The 20,190-nt window shown below is 52.1% G+C and overlaps 1 protein-coding gene across 1 annotated transcript; it reads right to left on the reverse strand.

Annotated features, from left to right (window-relative positions):
• Positions 1-3,557: 3,557 nt before the first annotated feature.
• Positions 3,558-19,244, reverse strand: LOC306982835 (protein transport protein Sec23A). Its single transcript, XM_079583285.1, has 8 exons — positions 19,129-19,244; positions 16,025-16,178; positions 11,607-11,684; positions 10,946-11,107; positions 9,603-9,689; positions 6,491-6,646; positions 3,878-3,943; positions 3,558-3,782 (listed from the first exon to the last, which is right to left on the reverse strand). The coding sequence occupies exons 2-8, from the start codon at positions 16,106-16,108 to the stop codon at positions 3,693-3,695; spliced, it is 723 nt and encodes a 240-aa protein (XP_079439411.1). The 5' UTR covers positions 16,109-16,178; positions 19,129-19,244; the 3' UTR covers positions 3,558-3,692.
• Positions 19,245-20,190: the final 946 nt, after the last annotated feature.

Raw genomic sequence — 20,190 nt, forward strand, 5'->3', positions numbered from 1 at the left:
GCTATGATAGTTAGCATCAGAGGTCCCTATGCTAAAGTGGCTATGATAGTTAGCATCAGAGGTCCCTATGCTAAAGCGGCTATGATAGTTAGCATCAGAGGTCACTATGCTAAAGTGGCTATGATAGTTAGCATCAGAGGTCCCTATGCTAAAGTGGCTATGATAGTTAGCATCAGAGGTCCCTATGCTAAAGCGGCTATGATAGTTAGCATCAGAGGTCCCTATGCTAAAGTGGCTATGATAGTTAGCATCAGAGGTCCCTATGCTAAAGTGGCTATGATAGTTAGCACCAGAGGTCCCTATGCTAAAGTGGCTATGATAGTTAGCATCAGAGGTCCCTATGCTAAAGTGGCTATGATAGTTAGCATCAGAGGTCCCTATGCTAAAGTGGCTATGATAGTTAGCATCAGAGGTCCCTATGCTAAAGTGGCTATGATAGTTAGCATCAGAGGTCCCTATGCTAAAGCGGCTATGATAGTTAGCATCAGAGGTCCCTATGCTAAAGTGGCTATGATAGTTAGCATCAGAGGTCCCTATGCTAAAGTGGCTATGATAGTTAGCATCAGAGGTCCCTATGCTAAAGCGGCTATGATAGTTAGCATCAGAGGTCCCTATGCTAAAGTGGCTATGATAGTTAGCACCAGAGGTCCCTATGCTAAAGTGGCTATGATAGTTAGCACCAGAGGTCCCTATGCTAAAGTGGCTATGATAGTTAGCACTAGAGGTCCCTATGCTAAAGTGGCTATGATAGTTAGCACCAGAGGTCCCTATGCTAAAGTGGCTATGATAGTTAGCATCAGAGGTCCCTATGCTAAAGTGGCTATGATAGTTAGCATCAGAGGTCCCTATGCTAAAGTGGCTATGATAGTTAGCATCAGATGTCCCTATGCTAAAGTGGCTATGATAGTTAACATCAGAGGTCCCTATGCTAAAGTGGCTATGATAGTTAGCATCAGAGGTCCCTATGCTAAAGCGGCTATGATAGTTAGCATCAGAGGTCCCTATGCTAAAGCGGCTATGATAGTTAGCATCAGAGGTCCCTATGCTAAAGCGGCTATGATAGTTAGCATCAGAGGTCCCTATGCTAAAGCGGCTATGATAGTTAGCATCAGAGGTCCCTATGCTAAAGCGGCTATGATAGTTAGCATCAGAGGTCCCTATGCTAAAGCGGCTATGATAGTTAGCATCAGAGGTCCCTATGCTAAAGCGGCTATGATAGTTAGCATCAGAGGTCCCTATGCTAAAGCGGCTATGATAGTTAGCATCAGAGGTCCCTATGCTAAAGCGGCTATGATAGTTAGCATCAGAGGTCCCTATGCTAAAGTGGCTATGATAGTTAGCATCAGAGGTCCCTATGCTAAAGTGGCTATGATAGTTAGCATCAGAGGTCCCTATGCTAAAGCGGCTATGATAGTTAGCATCAGAGGTCCCTATGCTAAAGCGGCTATGATAGTTAGCATCAGAGGTCCCTATGCTAAAGCGGCTATGATAGTTAGCATCAGAGGTCACTATGCTAAAGTGGCTATGATAGTTAGCATCAGAGGTCCCTATGCTAAAGTGGCTATGATAGTTAGCATCAGAGGTCCCTATGCTAAAGCGGCTATGATAGTTAGCATCAGAGGTCCCTATGCTAAAGTGGCTATGATAGTTAGCATCAGAGGTCCCTATGCTAAAGTGGCTATGATAGTTAGCACCAGAGGTCCCTATGCTAAAGTGGCTATGATAGTTAGCATCAGAGGTCCCTATGCTAAAGTGGCTATGATAGTTAGCATCAGAGGTCCCTATGCTAAAGTGGCTATGATAGTTAGCATCAGAGGTCCCTATGCTAAAGTGGCTATGATAGTTAGCATCAGAGGTCCCTATGCTAAAGCGGCTATGATAGTTAGCATCAGAGGTCCCTATGCTAAAGTGGCTATGATAGTTAGCATCAGAGGTCCCTATGCTAAAGTGGCTATGATAGTTAGCATCAGAGGTCCCTATGCTAAAGCGGCTATGATAGTTAGCATCAGAGGTCCCTATGCTAAAGTGGCTATGATAGTTAGCACCAGAGGTCCCTATGCTAAAGTGGCTATGATAGTTAGCACCAGAGGTCCCTATGCTAAAGTGGCTATGATAGTTAGCACTAGAGGTCCCTATGCTAAAGTGGCTATGATAGTTAGCACCAGAGGTCCCTATGCTAAAGTGGCTGATAGTTAGCACCAGAGGTCCCTATGCTAAAGTGGCTGATAGTTAGCACCAGAGGTCCCTATGCTAAAGTGGCTCTACAGCTGCTTTAATCCAGATGTTTACAGTCTTAATGACCTCAGAGCTCTGGGTCAGAGCTACAGCAGGACCTCTCAGGCGTGTTTGTCCAGTTCCTGCAGATCCCGGATCCCCGTGACTCTAGCCCCCTCTGGTGGACGTTTAGCTCGATGTACACTCTAAGTTCCTTGTATTTTATTAGCTTCCTCATGATACGAGCTCGTCTTGCGATTTGGGAATTCTTTTTCCTCAAATGTTGGTTTCAGTAAACATTGGATCCTTTGAGTTTCTGCCTGGTTTGAGCAGCGTTCTCCCCATGAGGCTCTGGTTTCTCTCCTCGGTGATGGACCTCAGGCCTCCATGTCCTGAGCACTGATGGAGACGCCTCTGCTGCTCCTGAAGGACACTGTTTGCTGTTCAGCAGATTCTGGGTCAGCGTCTGTAGCTTCTCCACCACAGCCTTGGCACAGACACAGACGCTTCTCGTCATCGAAGGGGGCGTGGCTTCGCCGAGGGGGAAAATAGAATCTTTAGATCAGGGGGGTCAAACTCATTTGGGTCACGGGCCAAAACTCAGCCCCCACGGCGGGTCACGGGCCACATATAATGAATAATAATAATCTCTAATTTGATCAAAGCCCGACTTGACTGTAGCCTCATTATTAACACCGGCTCACACTTGTATTGCACTTTACAAGCCTGTGTCACAAGCTCCTCAAAGTGCTACAGTCATTTTTCATTCACTGTTATTGAAGCCACAGCCGCCCTGGGGCAGACTGTCCATGTACCACGTGGCTATAATGTGTCGTTCATATCCTGAGCTCTTATTATGTCAGTGCCCTCTGCTGGACACGTGTGGAACTCTATCCTTTTTTTATTATTTAATGCCCCCTAGTGGCTGGAATGAGCATTCTGGTTATTCATAACTCTGCACAGGAATGAGCCGAGAGACTTACTTTTGTTTTTGACATACTCTGGAATTTATGCTCTACGGGGCCCGCGGGCCGTATGTTTGACACCCCTGCTTTAGAGCAACATAATCTTCCACTCTTTCAGCCGTTTTCTGGTGGAAAATCAACTTATTTATCACATAAATAAAGTCCGGTGTAAATCAGGCCCATATGGATATTTTCTCACAGCAGATTGTTCAGTACAAGTGAAAAAAATGGAAGTTGTAGCTAGCGCTAGCTAACCGTTAGCATTAGCCCAATGCTAACATGTAGCATCAGGTTAGCATTCTCCCTTGTTCATGTATTTATGGGCTGTTGAGGCGTAACCATGGTGACGGTCTTTATGTTTGGACAAAGAGACAAAGAGACTCTGCAGGGTTTTATTAGAAACTTAGAAAATAAACAGGAAACATTTCTTTTTTAAATTTAAATCTCTGACGCTTGTTTCTCGTTGGTTCTCGTGGGTTCTCGAGGAGGGAGGGGCTTGTTTGGGGGCGGGGCCTACGCGGCGCTGGACACGGCCAGTTTCTTCAGGTGATCCATGAAAACCTGCAGACTCACGTCGTCTGTGAGGATCGGAGCGCCGGACTCCTGCGGGGTGAATAACACGTGAACAACACGCTAATAACACGTGAACAACACGTGAATAACACGTTAATAACACGCTGCACAGAGGCTGCACTCACCTGGCCCCAGGTGTACATGTTGTTGTGGGTCTGGGAGGGGTTGACTTTGGAGAGCAGGAAGCGAGCCTGAAACAAACACAGAGACTCACATGTAACACGCGTGTAAATCACATGTAACCCACGTGTAAATCACATGTAACCCGCGTGTAAATCACATGTAACACGCGTGTAAATCACATGTAACACGCGTGTAAATCACATGTAACACGCGTGTTAATCACATGTAACACGCGTGTAAATCACATGTAACACGCGTGTTTTTTATTGATTGAACCATTTTACAGAAGAACTCTTCTTTACATGTTGCTCTCCTCGTGTGCAGACTGTCAGGACTTTAAAGCAGTGTTTTTCATCCACTGTGCCGTGAGATGTTGTCTGGTGAGCCTTGGGAAATTATCCAATCTCACCTAATTGTTTTTTTTTTTAAAGAAATGCTTTATTATCCGCAAATAATGCACCGTTTTCGAGTGTCTGTGCTGTCTAGTGATCGGCAGAGTAACTATATTATACTCTTCATATCAGGTAGTTAATTTCTTTGAGACAGGAGCATTAGTGATGTACTGAGGCTTGTGGGGAGTGAGACTATACGGTTCCTGTTCAAGACACTTTGATGAGAACATTTTCTGCTGTCGCCTCGAGATTATTTCAATGAAAAAAATGGCTCAACAAAGGTTGGAAAACACTGCTTTAAAGTACTGGTTATGGGACATTACTCCTCCTCTCCAGCAGGGGGCGCACTGGACTTATTTTTGGAGAAAGTTGTTGATTTTTCAATCGTTTTTTTTTTATAAATCACTGCCTCACCTGTGATGCACCAGGGGGGCCTGTGTTCAGTGTGTGGGAGGGGCACTAGTTACCTGGTTTATGGCACTAGTTACCTGGTTTATGGCACTAGTTACCTGGGGTACTAGTTACCTGGTTTATGGCACTAGTTACCTGGTTTATGACACTAGTTACCTGGTTTATGTCACTAGTTACCTGGTTTATGGCACTAGTTACCTGGGGTACTAGTTACCTGGTTTATGTCACTAGTTACCTGGTTTGGGGCACTAGTTACCTGGGGTACTAGTTACCTGGTTTATGTCACTAGTTACCTGGTTTGGGGTACTAGTTACCTGGGGTACTAGTTACCTGGGGTACTAGTTACCTGGGGCACTAGTTACCTGGTTTATGTCACTAGTTACCTGGTTTGGGGCACTAGTTACCTGGGGTACTAGTTACCTGGGGCACTAGTTACCTGGTTTATGGCACTAGTTACCTGGTTTATGTCACTAGTTACCTGGTTTAGGGCACTAGTTACCTGGTTTATGTCACTAGTTACCTGGTTTATGGCACTAGTTACCTGGGGTACTAGTTACCTGGGGCACTAGTTACCTGGTTTATGTCACTAGTTACCTGGTTAGGGGTACTAGTTACCTGGGGCACTAGTTACCTGGGGTACTAGTTACCTGGGGCACTAGTTACCTGGGGTACTAGTTACCTGGGGCACTAGTTACCTGGGGTACTAGTTACCTGGGGCACTAGTTACCTGGTTAGGGGTACTAGTTACCTGGGGCACTAGTTACCTGGGGTACTAGTTACCTGGGGCATTAGTTACCTGGGGTACTAGTTACCTGGAGTACTAGTTACCTGGTTTATGGCACTAGTTACCTGGGGTACTAGTTACCTGGTTTATGGCACTAGTTACCTGGTTTATGTCACTAGTTACCTGGTTTATGGCACTAGTTACCTGGGGTACTAGTTACCTGGGGCACTAGTTACCTGGTTTATGTCACTAGTTACCTGGTTTAGGGCACTAGTTACCTGGTTTAGGGCACTAGTTACCTGGTTAGGGGTACTAGTTACCTGGGGCACTAGTTACCTGGGGTACTAGTTACCTGGGGCACTAGTTACCTGGGGTACTAGTTACCTGGGGCACTAGTTACCTGGGGTACTAGTTACCTGGGGCACTAGTTACCTGGTTAGGGGTACTAGTTACCTGGGGCATTAGTTACCTGGGGTACTAGTTACCTGGAGTACTAGTTACCTGGTTAGGGGTACTAGTTACCTGGGGTACTAGTTACCTGGGGTACTAGTTACCTGGGGTACTAGTTACCTGGAGTACTAGTTACCTGGTTTACGGCATTAGTTACCTGGTTTATGACACTAGTTACCTGGTTAATGGTACTAGTTACCTGGGGTACTAGTTACCTGGTTTGGGGCACTAGTTACCTGGGGTACTAGTTACCTGGGGTACTAGTTACCTGGTTAGGGGTACTAGTTACCTGGGGTACTAGTTACCTGGGGTACTAGTTACCTGGAGTACTAGTTACCTGGTTTACGGCATTAGTTACCTGGTTTATGACACTAGTTACCTGGTTAATGGTACTAGTTACCTGGGGTACTAGTTACCTGGTTTGGGGCACTAGTTACCTGGTTTATGGCACTAGTTACCTGGGGTACTAGTTACCTGGTTTGGGGCACTAGTTACCTGGTTTATGGCACTAGTTACCTGGTTTATGGCACTAGTTACCTGGTTTGGGGTACTAGTTACCTGGGGTACTAGTTACCTGGGGCACTAGTTACCTGGGGTACTAGTTACCTGGGGTACTAGTTACCTGGGATACTAGTTACCTGGCTGCCCCCGTGCTCCGTGTCGATGTATCTGGGCATGGGGAAGCGCGTCTGCAGCAGCTCCTGGGCGTCGTCCACCGGCGCCTGCAGCAGGTGCTTAAAGTTCTCGTACTCGGCCATTTCCTGGTACCCGGCCTTTCTCCACTGGGCCACGGTCTGTGCGGGACAGAGAAGCAGTGAGAGGAGCGTCCCGTTAGAAGATCTCAGTGTTCAGGACAGAGAAGCAGTGAGAGGAGCGTCCCGTTAGAAGATCCCAGTGTTCAGGACAGAGGAACGTTAAAGATCTCAGTGTTCAGGACAGAGAAGCAGTGAGAGGAGCGTCCCGTTAGAAGATCCCAGTGTTCAGGACAGAGAAGCAGTGAGAGGAGCGTCCCGTTACCCAGTGTTCAGGACAGAGAAACGTCCTGTTAAAGATCTCAGTGTTCAGGACAGAGGAACGTTAAAGATCTCAGTGTTCAGGACAGAGAAACGTTAAAGATCTCAGTGTTCAGGACAGAGAAACGTTAAAGATCTCAGTGTTCAGGACAGAGAAACGTTAAAGATCTCAGTGTTCAGGACAGAGAAACGTTAAAGATCTCAGTGTTCAGGACAGAGAAACATTAAAGATCTCAGTGTTCAGGACAGAGAAACATTAGAGATCTCAGTGTTCAGGACAGAGAAACATTAGAGATCTCAGTGTTCAGGACAGAGAAACGTCCTGTTAAAGATCTCAGTGTTCAGGACAGAGAAACGTCCTGTTAAAGATCTCAGTGTTCAGGACAGTGAGGCCACAAATATATTCTTTATCTGCGTCTCCGAGTCACATGATCACAGACGAGGCTGAGGTTAAATGAAGGATTGTGTTGGGTTTCTGTTACTGTGGTGACACGTGGGAGTATATAGGGAGTATATAGGGAGTATATAGGGAGTATATAGGGAGTATATAGGGAGTGTATAGGGAGTATATAGGGAGTATATAGGGAGTATATAGGGAGTGTATAGGGAGTATATAGGGAGTATATAGGGAGTATATAGGGAGTGTATAGGGAGTATATAGGGAGTATATAGGGAGTATATAGGGAGTATATAGGGAGTATTTAGGGAGTATATAGGGAGTATTTAGGGAGTATATAGGGAGTATATAGGGAGTATTTAGGGAGTATATAGGGAGTATATAGGGAGTATATAGGGAGTATTTAGGGAGTATATAGGGAGTACATAGGGAGTATATAGGGAGTATTTAGGGAGTATATAGGGAGTATATAGGGAGTATATAGGGAGTATATAGGGAGTATATAGGGAGTATAGGGAGTGTATAGGGAGTATATAGGGAGTATATAGGGAGTATATAGGGAGTACATAGGGAGTATATAGGGAGTATATAGGGAGTATTTAGGGAGTATATAGGGAGTATATAGGGAGTATATAGGGAGTACATAGGGAGTATATAGGGAGTATATAGGGAGTATATAGGGAGTATTTAGGGAGTATATAGGGAGTATATAGGGAGTATTTAGGGAGTATATAGGGAGTATATAGGGAGTGTATAGGGAGTATATAGGGAGTATAGGGAGTGTATAGGGAGTATATAGGGAGTATATAGGGAGTATATAGGGAGTGTATAGGGAGTATATAGGGAGTATTTAGGGAGTATATAGGGAGTATTTAGGGAGTATATAGGGAGTGTATAGGGAGTATATAGGGAGTATATAGGGAGTGTATAGGGAGTATATAGGGAGTATATAGGGAGTATTTAGGGAGTATATAGGGAGTATATAGGGAGTATATAGGGAGTATTTAGGGAGTATATAGGGAGTATATAGGGAGTATTTAGGGAGTATATAGGGAGTATATAGGGAGTATATAGGGAGTATTTAGGGAGTATATAGGGAGTATATAGGGAGTATATAGGGAGTATTTAGGGAGTATATAGGGAGTATATAGGGAGTGTATAGGGAGTATATAGGGAGTATAGGGAGTGTATAGGGAGTATATAGGGAGTATATAGGGAGTATATAGGGAGTATAGAGGGAGTATAGAGGGAGTATATAGGGAGTATAGAGGGAGTATATAGGGAGTATATAGGGAGTATATAGGGAGTATAGAGGGAGTATAGAGGGAGTATAGAGGGAGTATAGAGGGAGTATAGAGGGAGTATATAGGGAGTATAGAGGGAGTATATAGGGAGTATATAGGGAGTATAGAGGGAGTATATAGGGAGTATAGAGGGAGTATATAGGGAGTATAGAGGGAGTATAGAGGGAGTATATAGGGAGTATATAGGGAGTATATAGGGAGTATATAGGGAGTATAGAGGGAGTATAGAGGGAGTATAGAGGGAGTATATAGGGAGTATAGAGGGAGTATATAGGGAGTATAGAGGGAGTATAGAGGGAGTATATAGGGAGTATAGAGGGAGTATATAGGGAGTATAGAGGGAGTATAGAGGGAGTATAGAGGGAGTATAGAGGGAGTATAGAGGGAGTATAGAGGGAGTATAGAGGGAGTATATAGGGAGTATATAGGGAGTATATAAGGAGTATATAGGGAGTATATAGGGAGTATATAGGGAGTATATAGGGAGTATATAGGGAGTATATAGGGAGTATATAGGGAGTGTATAGGGAGTGTATAGGGAGTGTATAGGGAGTATATAGGGAGTATATAGGGAGTATATAGGGAGTGTATAGGGAGTATAGAGGGAGTATAGAGGGAGTATATAGGGAGTATATAGGGAGTATATAAGGAGTATATAGGGAGTATATAGGGAGTATATAGGGAGTATATAGGGAGTATAGGGAGTATATAGGGAGTATATAGGGAGTATATAGGGAGTATATAGGGAGTGTATAGGGAGTGTATAGGGAGTATATAGGGAGTATAGAGGGAGCATAGAGGGAGTATAGAGGGAGTATATAGGGAGTATATAGGGAGTATATAAGGAGTATATAGGGAGTATATAGGGAGTATATAGGGAGTATAGGGAGTATATAGGGAGTATATAGGGAGTATATAGGGAGTATATAGGGAGTGTATAGGGAGTGTATAGGGAGTGTATAGGGAGTATATAGGGAGTATAGAGGGAGTGTATAGGGAGTGTATAGGGAGTATATAGGGAGTATATAGGGAGTACCTCTCCATGGTAGATGAGGATCTGGAAGAACGTGTCCATGAGCAGGATCCTGTCAGGGAGAATGGAGCTGGAGTCCAACAGAACGGGCTGCAAACACAAACCACCTTTAACTGAACATTCGGCTTTACAAGGAAAAAAACAGGCCTCACATCGGGGGGCCCTGTGTGTGGTCTGTGTGTGGGGGGGCCTCACCTCGGGGGGCCCTGAGTGTGGTCTGTGTGTGGTCTGTGTGTGTGGGGGGGCCTCACCTCGGGGGCCCTGTGTGTGGTCTGTGTGTGTGGGGGGGCCTCACCTCGGGGGGCCCTGTGTGAGGTCTGTGTGGGGGGGCCTCACCTCGGGGGGCCCTGAGTGTGGTCTGTGTGTGGTCTGTGTGTGTGGGGGGGCCTCACCTCGGGGGCCCTGTGTGTGGTCTGTGTGTGTGGGGGGGCCTCACCTCGGGGGGCCTGTGTGAGGTCTGTGTGTGGGGGGGGGGCCTCACCTCGGGGGGCCTGTGTGTGGTCTGTGTGTGGTCTGTGTGTGTGGGGGCCTCACCTCGGGGGGCCTGTGTGTGGTCTGTGTGTGGGGGGGCCTCACCTCGGGGGGCCATGTGTGAGGTCTGTGTGTGGGGGGGGGCCTCACCTCGGGGGGCCTGTGTGTGGTCTGTGTGTGGGGGGGCCTCACCTCGGGGGGCCATGTGTGACGTCTGTGTGTGGGGGGGCCTCACCTCGGGGGGCCTGTGTGTGGTCTGTGTGTGGGGGGGCCTCACCTCGGGGGGCCATGTGTGAGGTCTGTGTGTGGGGGGGGGCCTCACCTCGGGGGGCCTGTGTGTGGTCTGTGTGTGGGGGGGCCTCACCTCGGGGGGCCATGTGTGAGGTCTGTGTGTGGGGGGGGCCTCACCTCGGGGGGCCATGTGTGAGGTCTGTGTGTGGGGGGGCCTCACCTCGGGGGGCCATGTGTGAGGTCTGTGTGTGGGGGGGCCTCACCTCGGGGGGCCATGTGTGTGGTCTGTGTGTGGTCTGTGTGTGGTCTGTGTGTGGGGGGGCCTCACCTCGGGGGCCCTGTGTGTGGTCTGTGTGTGTGGGCCTCACCTCGGGGGGCCTGTGTGTGGTCTGTGTGTGGGGGGGCCTCACCTCGGGGGCCCTGTGTGTGGTCTGTGTGAGGGGCCTCACCTCGGGGGCCCTGTGTGTGGGGGGGGCTCACCTCAGGGGCCCTGTGTGTGGTCTGTGTGAGGGGCCTCACCTCGGGGGCCCTGTGTGTGGTCTGTGTGTGGGGGGGCCTCACCTCGGGGGCCCTGTGTGTGGTCTGTGTGTGGGGGGGCCTCACCTCGGGGGGCCCTGTGTGTGGTATGTGTGTGGGGGCCTCACCTCGGGGGGCCCGCTGAAGGAGTACGCGTACAGCACGGGCTGCACCATGATCAGCGCCTGCGTCAGGTCCTGCCGGTGGAAGTGGTGTCTGTAGAAGCTGCTCTCGTCAGGACTGTTGTTAAACACCTGCAGGAACGGAGACCTGCGCAGGTGGAACATGAACTGTGGACCAATCAGAGAGAGGGGGAGGGGTTAGACCGGCCAATCAGAGAGAGGGGGAGGGGTTAGACCGGCCAATCAGAGAGGGGGTGGGGTTAGACCGGCCAATCAGAGAGAGGGGGAGGGGTTAGACCGGCCAATCAGAGAGAGGGGGAGGGGTTAGACCGGCCAATCAGAGAGGGGGAGGGGTTAGACCGGCCAATCAGAGAGAGGGGGAGGGGTTAGACCGGCCAATCAGAGAGGGGGAGGGGTTAGACCGGCCAATCAGAGAGGGGGAGGGGTTAGACCGGCCAATCAGAGAGAGGGGGAGGGGTTAGACCGGCCAATCAGAGAGGGGGAGGGGTTAGACCGGCCAATCAGAGAGAGGGGGAGGGGTTAGACCGGCCAATCAGAGAGAGGGGGAGGGGTTAGACCGGCCAATCAGAGAGGGGGAGGGGTTAGACCGGCCAATCAGAGAGTAGAGTCATATATTTGAAGCATCAGTACTTCAGTAAAGCGTTACCTGAGGGTAAAGGGAAAAGGTCTCGGAGAATCTGAAGGAGTTTGGATCGTCTTTGTGATACTCGCCGAACTTCTGACACTGTAACGAGACAGAGCTGTGACATCACCCTCACACCCTCGTGACATCACCCTCACACCCCCGTGACATCACCCTCACACCCCCGTAACATCACCCTCATACCCCCGTGACATCACCCTCACACCCCCGTAACATCACCCTCATACCCCCGTGACATCATCATCACACCCCCGTGACATCACCCTCACACCCCCGTGACATCACCCTCATACCCCCGTGACATCATCATCACACCCCCGTGACATCACCCTCACACCCCCGTAACATCACCCTCATACCCCCGTGACATCATCATCACACCCCCGTGACATCACCCTCACACCCCCGTGACATCACCCTCATACCCCCGTGACATCACCCTCACACCCCCGTGACATCACCCTCACACCCCCGTGACATCACCCTCATACCCCCGTGACATCACCCTCACACCCCCGTGACATCACCCTCACACCCCCGTGACATCACCCTCACACCCCCGTGACCTCACCCTCACACCCCCGTGACATCACCCTCACACCCCCGTGACATCACCCTCATACCCCCGTGACATCACCCTCACACCCCCGTGACATCACCCTCACACCCCCGTGACATCACCCTCATACCCCCGTGACATCACCCTCATACCCCCGTGACATCACCCTCACACCCCCGTGACATCACCCTCACACCCCCGTGACATCACCCTCACACCCCCGTGACATCACCCTCACACCCCCGTGACATCACCCTCATACCCCCGTGACATCACCCTCATACCCCCGTAACATCACCCTCACACCCCCGTGACATCACCCTCACACCCCCGTGACATCACCCTCACACCCCCGTGACATCATCATCATACCCCCGTGACATCACCCTCATACCCCCGTAACATCACCCTCATACCCCCGTGACATCACCCTCACACCCCCGTGACATCACCCTCACACCCCCGTGACATCACCCTCATACCCCCGTAACATCACCCTCACACCCCCGTAACCTCACCCTCACACCCCCGTGACATCACCCTCACACCCCCGTGACCTCACCCTCACACCCCCGTAACATCACCCTCACACCCCCGTGACATCACCCTCATACCCCCGTGACATCACCCTCACACCCCCGTGACATCACCCTCACACCCCCGTAACATCACCCTCACACCCCCGTAACATCACCCTCACACCCCCGTGACATCACCCTCACACCCCCGTGACATCACCCTCACACCCCCGTGACATCACCCTCACACCCCCGTGACCTCACCCTCACACCCCCGTGACATCACCCTCATACCCCCGTGACATCACCCTCATACCCCCGTGACCTCACCCTCACACCCCCGTGACATCACCCTCATACCCCCGTAACATCACCCTCACACCCCCGTGACCTCACCCTCATACCCCTGTGACATCACCCTCACACCCCCGTGACATCACCCTCATACCCCCGTGACATCACCCTCACACCCCCGTGACCTCACCCTCATACCCCCGTAACATCACCCTCACACCCCCGTGACCTCACCCTCATACCCCTGTGACATCACCCTCACACCCCCGTGACATCACCCTCACACCCCCGTGACATCACCCTCATACCCCCGTGACATCACCCTCATACCCCCGTGACATCACCCTCACACCCCCGTGACATCACCCTCACACCCCCGTGACATCACCCTCACACCCCCGTGACATCACCCTCACACCCCCGTGACATCACCCTCACACCCCCGTGACATCACCCTCACACCCCCGTGACATCACCCTCATACCCCCGTGACATCACCCTCATACCCCCGTAACGTCACCCTCACACCCCCGTGACATCACCCTCACACCCCCGTGACCTCACCCTCATACCCCCGTGACCTCACCCTCACACCCCCGTGACATCACCCTCACACCCCCGTGACCTCACCCTCATACCCCTGTGACATCACCCTCACACCCCCGTGACATCACCCTCACACCCCCGTGACCTCACCCTCATACCCCCGTGACATCACCCTCACACCCCCGTGACATCACCCTCATACCCCCGTGACATCACCCTCACACCCCCGTGACATCACCCTCACACCCCCGTGACATCACCCTCACACCCCCGTGACATCACCCTCACACCCCCGTGACATCACCCTCACACCCCCGTGACATCACCCTCATACCCCCGTGACATCACCCTCACACCCCCGTGACATCACCCTCACACCCCCGTGACATCACCCTCATACCCCTGTAACCTCACCCTCATACCCCCGTAACCTCACCCTCACACCCCCGTGACCTCATCATCATACCCCCGTGACATCACCCTCACACCCCCGTGACATCACCCTCACACCCCCATGACCTCACCCTCACACCCCCGTGACATCACCCTCACACCCCCGTGACCTCACCCTCACACCCCCGTGACATCACCCTCACACCCCCGTGACATCACCCTCACACCCCCGTGACATCACCCTCATACCCCTGTGACATCACCCTCACACCCCCGTGACATCACCCTCACACCCCCGTGACCTCACCCTCATACCCCCGTGACATCACCCTCACACCCCCGTGACCTCACCCTCACACCCCCGTGACATCACCCTCACACCCCCGTGACATCACCCTCACACCCCCGTGACATCACCCTCACACCCCCGTGACATCACCCTCACACCCCCGTGACATCACCCTCACACCCCCGTGACATCACCCTCACACCCCCGTAACATCACCCTCACACCCCCGTGACATCACCCTCATACCCCGTGACATCACCCTCATACCCCCGTGACATCACCCTCATACCCCCGTGACATCACCCTCACACCCCCGTAACATCACCCTCACCCCCCCGTAACATCACCCTCACACCCCCGTGACATCACCCTCACACCCCCGTGACATCACCCTCACACCCCCGTGACATCACCCTCATACCCCGTGACATCACCCTCACACCCCCGTGACATCACCCTCACACCCCCGTGACATCACCCTCACACCCCCGTGACATCACCCTCATACCCCCGTGACATCACCCTCACACCCCCGTAACATCACCCTCATACCCCCGTAACATCACCCTCACACCCCCGTGACATCACCCTCACACCCCCGTGACATCACCCTCACACCCCCGTGACATCACCCTCATACCCCGTGACATCACCCTCACACCCCCGTGACATCACCCTCACACCCCCGTGACATCACCCTCACACCCCCGTGACATCACCCTCACACCCCCGTAACATCACCCTCATACCCCCGTGACATCACCCTCACACCCCCGTGACCTCACCCTCACACCCCCGTGACATCACCCTCACACCCCCGTAACATCACCCTCATACCCCCGTGACATCACCCTCACACCCCCGTAACATCACCCTCATACCCCCGTGACATCATCATCACACCCCCGTGACATCACCCTCACACCCCCGTGACATCACCCTCATACCCCCGTGACATCACCCTCACACCCCCGTGACATCACCCTCACACCCCCGTGACATCACCCTCATACCCCCGTGACATCACCCTCACACCCCCGTGACATCACCCTCACACCCCCGTGACATCACCCTCACACCCCCGTGACATCACCCTCACACCCCCGTGACATCACCCTCACACCCCCGTAACATCACCCTCACACCCCCGTAACATCACCCTCATACCCCCGTGACATCACCCTCATACACCCATGACATCACCTTAGTGCAAAGTGGGCGTGGTCAGTCTAATGAGCGGGCGTGGTCAGTCTAATGAGTGGGCGTGGTTAATGCAAAGTGGGCGTGGTCAGTCTAATGAGTGGGCGTGGTCAGTCTAATGAGTGGGCGTGGTTAGTGCAAAGTGGGCGTGGTTAGTGCAGAGTGGGCGTGGTTAGTCTAATGAGTGGGCGTGGTCAGTCTAATGAGTGGGCGTGGTTAGTGCCAAGTGGGCGTGGTCAGTCTAATGAGTGGGCGGTGCCAGTCTAGTGAGTGGGCGTGGTTAGTGCCAAGTGGGCGTGGTCAGTCTAATGAGCGGGCGTGTTAATGCAAAGTGGGCGTGGTCAGTCTAATGAGTGAGCGGTGCCAGTCTAATGAGTGGGCGTGGTTAGTGTAAAGGGGGCGTGGTCAGTCTAGTGAGTGGGCGTGGTCAGTCTAGTGAGTGGGCGTGGTAAGTCTAGTGAGTGGGCGGTACCAGTCTAATGAGTGGGCGGTACCAGTCTAATGAGTGGGCGTGGTTAGTGCAAAGGGGGCGTGGTCAGTCTAATGAGTGGGCGGTGCCAGTCTAGTGAGTGGGCGTGGTTAGTGTAAAGTGGGCGTGGTCAGTCTAGTGAGTGGGCGGTACCAGGCGGATGAGCTGGCGGTCTAACCAGCGCAGCACGTCAGGCCCCTCCTCCGTCTCCGCTCGATAAACGGCCAGTCTCGCCATGAGGATCGCAGCCGCCTCCTGATCGAAGGAGGCGGCGATGCTCTGCAGCTGCGCCTGCGCATCCGCCCAGCTGAGGACAGACGACTGCGTTACTACAGGAATACTGCGTTACTACAGGGATACTGCGTTAGTACAACAGGGATACTGCGTTAGTACTACAGGGATACTGCGTTACTACAGGGATACTGCGTTACTACAGGAATACCGCGTCTGCACTAGCCCAGCACTAACCCAGCACTAGCCTAGCACTAGCCCAGCACTAACCCAGCACTAGCCTAGCACTAGCCCAGCACTAACCCAGCACTAGCCCAGCACTAGCCCAGCACTAACCCAGCACTAGCCCAGCACTAACCCAGCACTAACCCAGCACTAGCCCAGCACTAGCCCAGCACTGACCTAGCACTAGCCCAGCACTAGCCCAGCACTAGCCTAGCACTAGCCCAGCACTAGCCCAGCACTAGCCCAGCACTAGCCCAGCACTAGCCCAGCACTAGCCCAGCACTAGCCTAGCACTAACCCAGCACTAGCCCAGCACTAACCCAGCACTAGCCCAGCACTAGCCCAGCACTAGCCCAGCACTAGCCTAGCACTAGCCCAGCACTAGCCCAGCACTAACCCAGCACTAACCCAGCACTAGCCCAGCACTAGCCCAGCACTAGCCTAGCACTAGCCTAGCACTAGCCCAGCACTAGCCTAGCACTAGCCTAGCACTAGCCCAGCACTAGCCCAGCACTAGCCCAGCACTAGCCCAGCACTAGCCCAGCACTAGCCTAGCACTAGCCCAGCACTAGCCCAGCACTAGCCTAGCACTAGCCCAGCACTAGCCCAGCACTAGCCTAGCACTAGCCCAGCACTAGCCTAGCACTAGCCAAGCACTAGCCCAGCACTAGCCCAGCACTAGCCTAGCACTAGCCCAGCACTAGCCTAGCACTAGCCCAGCACTGACCTAGCACTAGCCCAGCACTAGCCCAGCACTAGCCCAGCACTAGCCTTGCACTAGCCCAGCACTAGCCCAGCACTAGCCCAGCACTAGCCCAGCACTAGCCCAGCACTGACCTAGCACTAGCCCAGCACTAGCCCAGCACTGACCTAGCACTAGCCCAGCACTAGCCCAGCACTGACCTAGCACTAGCCCAGCACTAGCCCAGCACTAGCCCAGCACTAGCCTTGCACTAGCCCAGCACTAGCCCAGCACTAGCCCAGCACTGACCTAGCACTAGCCCAGCACTAGCCCAGCACTAGCCCAGCACTAGCCCAGCACTAGCCCAGCACTAGCCTAGCACTAGCCCAGCACTAGCCTAGCACTAACCCAGCACTAGCCTAGCACTAGCCCAGCACTAGCCCAGCACTAGCCCAGCACTAGCCCAGCACTAGCCCAGCACTAGCCTAGCACTAGCCCAGCACTAGCCCAGCACTAGCCCAGCACTAGCCTAGCACTAGCCCAGCACTAGCCTAGCACTAGCCTTGCACTAGCCCAGCACTAGCCTAGCACTAGCCCAGCACTAGCCCAGCACTAGCCCAGCACTAGCCCAGCACTAGCCTAGCACTAGCCCAGCACTAGCCTAGCACTAGCCCAGCACTAGCCCAGCACTAGCCCAGCACTAGCCTTGCACTAGCCCAGCACTAGCCCAGCACTAGCCCAGCACTAGCCCAGCACTAGCCTAGCAATAGCCCAGCACTAGCCCAGCACTAGCCTAGCACTAGCCTAGCACTAGCCTAGCACTAGCCCAGCACTAGCCCAGCACTAGCCCAGCACTAGCCCAGCACTAGCCCAGCACTAGCCTAGCACTAGCCTAGCACTAGCCTAGCACTAACCTAGCACTAGCCCAGCACTAGCCTAGCACTAGCCTAGCACTAGCCTAGCACGAGCCTAGCACTAGCCTAGCACTAGCCCAGCAATAGCCCAGCACTAGCCTAGCACTAGCCTAGCACTAGCCCAGCACTAGCCCAGCACTAGCCCAGCACTAGCCCAGCACTAGCCTAGCACTAGCCCAGCACTAGCCCAGCACTAGCCTCGCACTAGCCCAGCACTAGCCTAGCACTAGCCCAGCAATAGCCCAGCACTAGCCTAGCACTAGCCTAGCACTAGCCTAGCACTAGCCCAGCACTAGCCCAGCACTAGCCCAGCACTAGCCTTGCACTAGCCCAGCACTAGCCCAGCACTAGCCCAGCACTAGCCTAGCACTAGCCTAGCACTAGCCCAGCACTTGCCCAGCACTAGCCCAGCACTAGCCCAGCACTAGCCTAGCACTAGCCCAGCACTAGCCCACCACTAGCCCAGCACTAACCTAGCACTAGCCCAGCACTAACCTAGCACTAGCCCAGCACTGACCTAGCACTAGCCCAGCACTAGCCCAGCACTAGCCCAGCACTAGCCTAGCACTAGCCCAGCACTAGCCCACCACTAGCCCAGCACTAACCTAGCACTAGCCCAGCACTAGCCCAGCACTAGCCTAGCACTAGCCCAGCACTAGCCCACCACTAGCCCAGCACTAACCTAGCACTAGCCCAGCACTAACCTAGCACTAGCCCAGCACTGACCTAGCACTAGCCCAGCACTAGCCCAGCACTAGCCCAGCACTAGCCCAGCACTAGCCTAGCACTAGCCCAGCACTAGCCCAGCACTAGCCCAGCACTAGCCTAGCACTAGCCCAGCACTAGCCTAGCACTAGCCTAGCACTAGCCTAGCACTAGCCTAGCACTAGCCCAGCACTAGCCTAGCACTAGCCTAGCACTAGCCTAGCACTAGCCCAGCACTAGCCCAGCACTAGCCTAGCACTAGCCTAGCACTAGCCTAGCACTAACCTAGCACTAGCCCAGCACTAGCCTAGCACTAGCCTAGCACTAGCCTAGCACTAGCCTAGCACTAGCCTAGCACCACTAAACTCATCAAATATAAGGACTGCAGGAATAAAAAAGTAACAGCCCATAAATACATAAATACGTAAATGCTAACGTGATGCTACATGTTAACAGTAGTAGTAGTACTAGTACTAGAGTAGTAGTAATAGTTCACGTACTTCCTTGCAGTCGTCGTGACTCTGATCCTCCTCTGTCCAGTCGAATGCTGATACTGCGTCACAAACTGAATCGCCCCACGGCCGCCCTGGGGGATCGGAGCGTTGTGCTGCGGAGACACAAACACACACAACACACAGTTAACACAACTCACATACAACACACACACAACACACACAGTTAACACAACTCACATACAACACACACACAACACACACACACACACAACACACACACACAACACACACAAAACCACACACACAACACACACACAGTTAACACACAGTTACAGATGAAACCGTTTTTAGGAAGACCCTGTGGTTTCTACGACCGTCCACCAGGGGGCCTCGTCATCGTTTTACTGATGACTCCACGTTTTCACCTCTTCACCCTCGCCTGAACCTTTACCCAAATCTAAAAACTTATTGGAAAAAAGCAACGAAAAAAGTGATGGAAAAGAGACAAAATTGGTATCGTAAAAGTATCGGTATCGGAAAAGTATCGGTATCGGAAAAGTATCGGTATCGGAAAAGTATCGGTATCGGAAAAGTATCGGTATCGGGAAAGTATCGGTATCGGAAAAGTATCGGTATCGGAAAAGTATCGGTATCGGAAAAGTATCGGTATCGGAAAAGTATAGGTATCGGAAAAGTATCGGTATTGGAAAAGTATCGGTATTGGAAAAGTATCGGTATCGGAAAAGTATCGGTATCGGAAAAGTATCGGTATCGGAAAAGTGTAGGTATCGGAAAAGTATCGGTATCGGAAAAGTATCGGTATCGGAAAAGTATAGTTATCGGAAAAGTATCGGTATTGGAAAAGTATCGGTATTGGAAAAGTATCGGTAAAGTATCGGTATCGGAAAAGTATCGATATTGGAAAAGTATCGGTATCGGAAAAATATAGGTATCGGAAAAGTATCGGTATTGGAAAAGTATCGGTATTGGAAAAGTATCGGTATCGGAAAAGTATAGGTATCGGAAAAGTATCGGTATCGGTATCGGAAAAGTATCGGTATCGGAAAAGTATAGGTATCGGAAAAGTATCGGTATCGGAAAAGTATC

The sequence above is a fragment of the Gobius niger genome, assembly GCF_951799975.1.
Source record: "Gobius niger genome assembly, contig: SCAFFOLD_185, whole genome shotgun sequence".
Classification (NCBI taxonomy): Eukaryota; Metazoa; Chordata; class Actinopteri; order Gobiiformes; family Gobiidae; genus Gobius; species Gobius niger.

Coding starts and splice junctions, on each gene's coding strand:
- LOC306982835 (XM_079583285.1), bottom strand. CDS start 16,108: ATGGCGAGACTGGCCGTTTATCGAGCGGAGACGGAGGAGGGGCCTGAC. Junction 9,690..10,945: donor CCTTCAGCGGGCCCCCCGAG/GTGAGGCCCCCA, acceptor TTGTGTTTGCAG/CCCGTTCTGTTGGACTCCAG. Junction 6,647..9,602: donor TCCTCATCTACCATGGAGAG/GTACTCCCTATA, acceptor TGTCCCGCACAG/ACCGTGGCCCAGTGGAGAAA.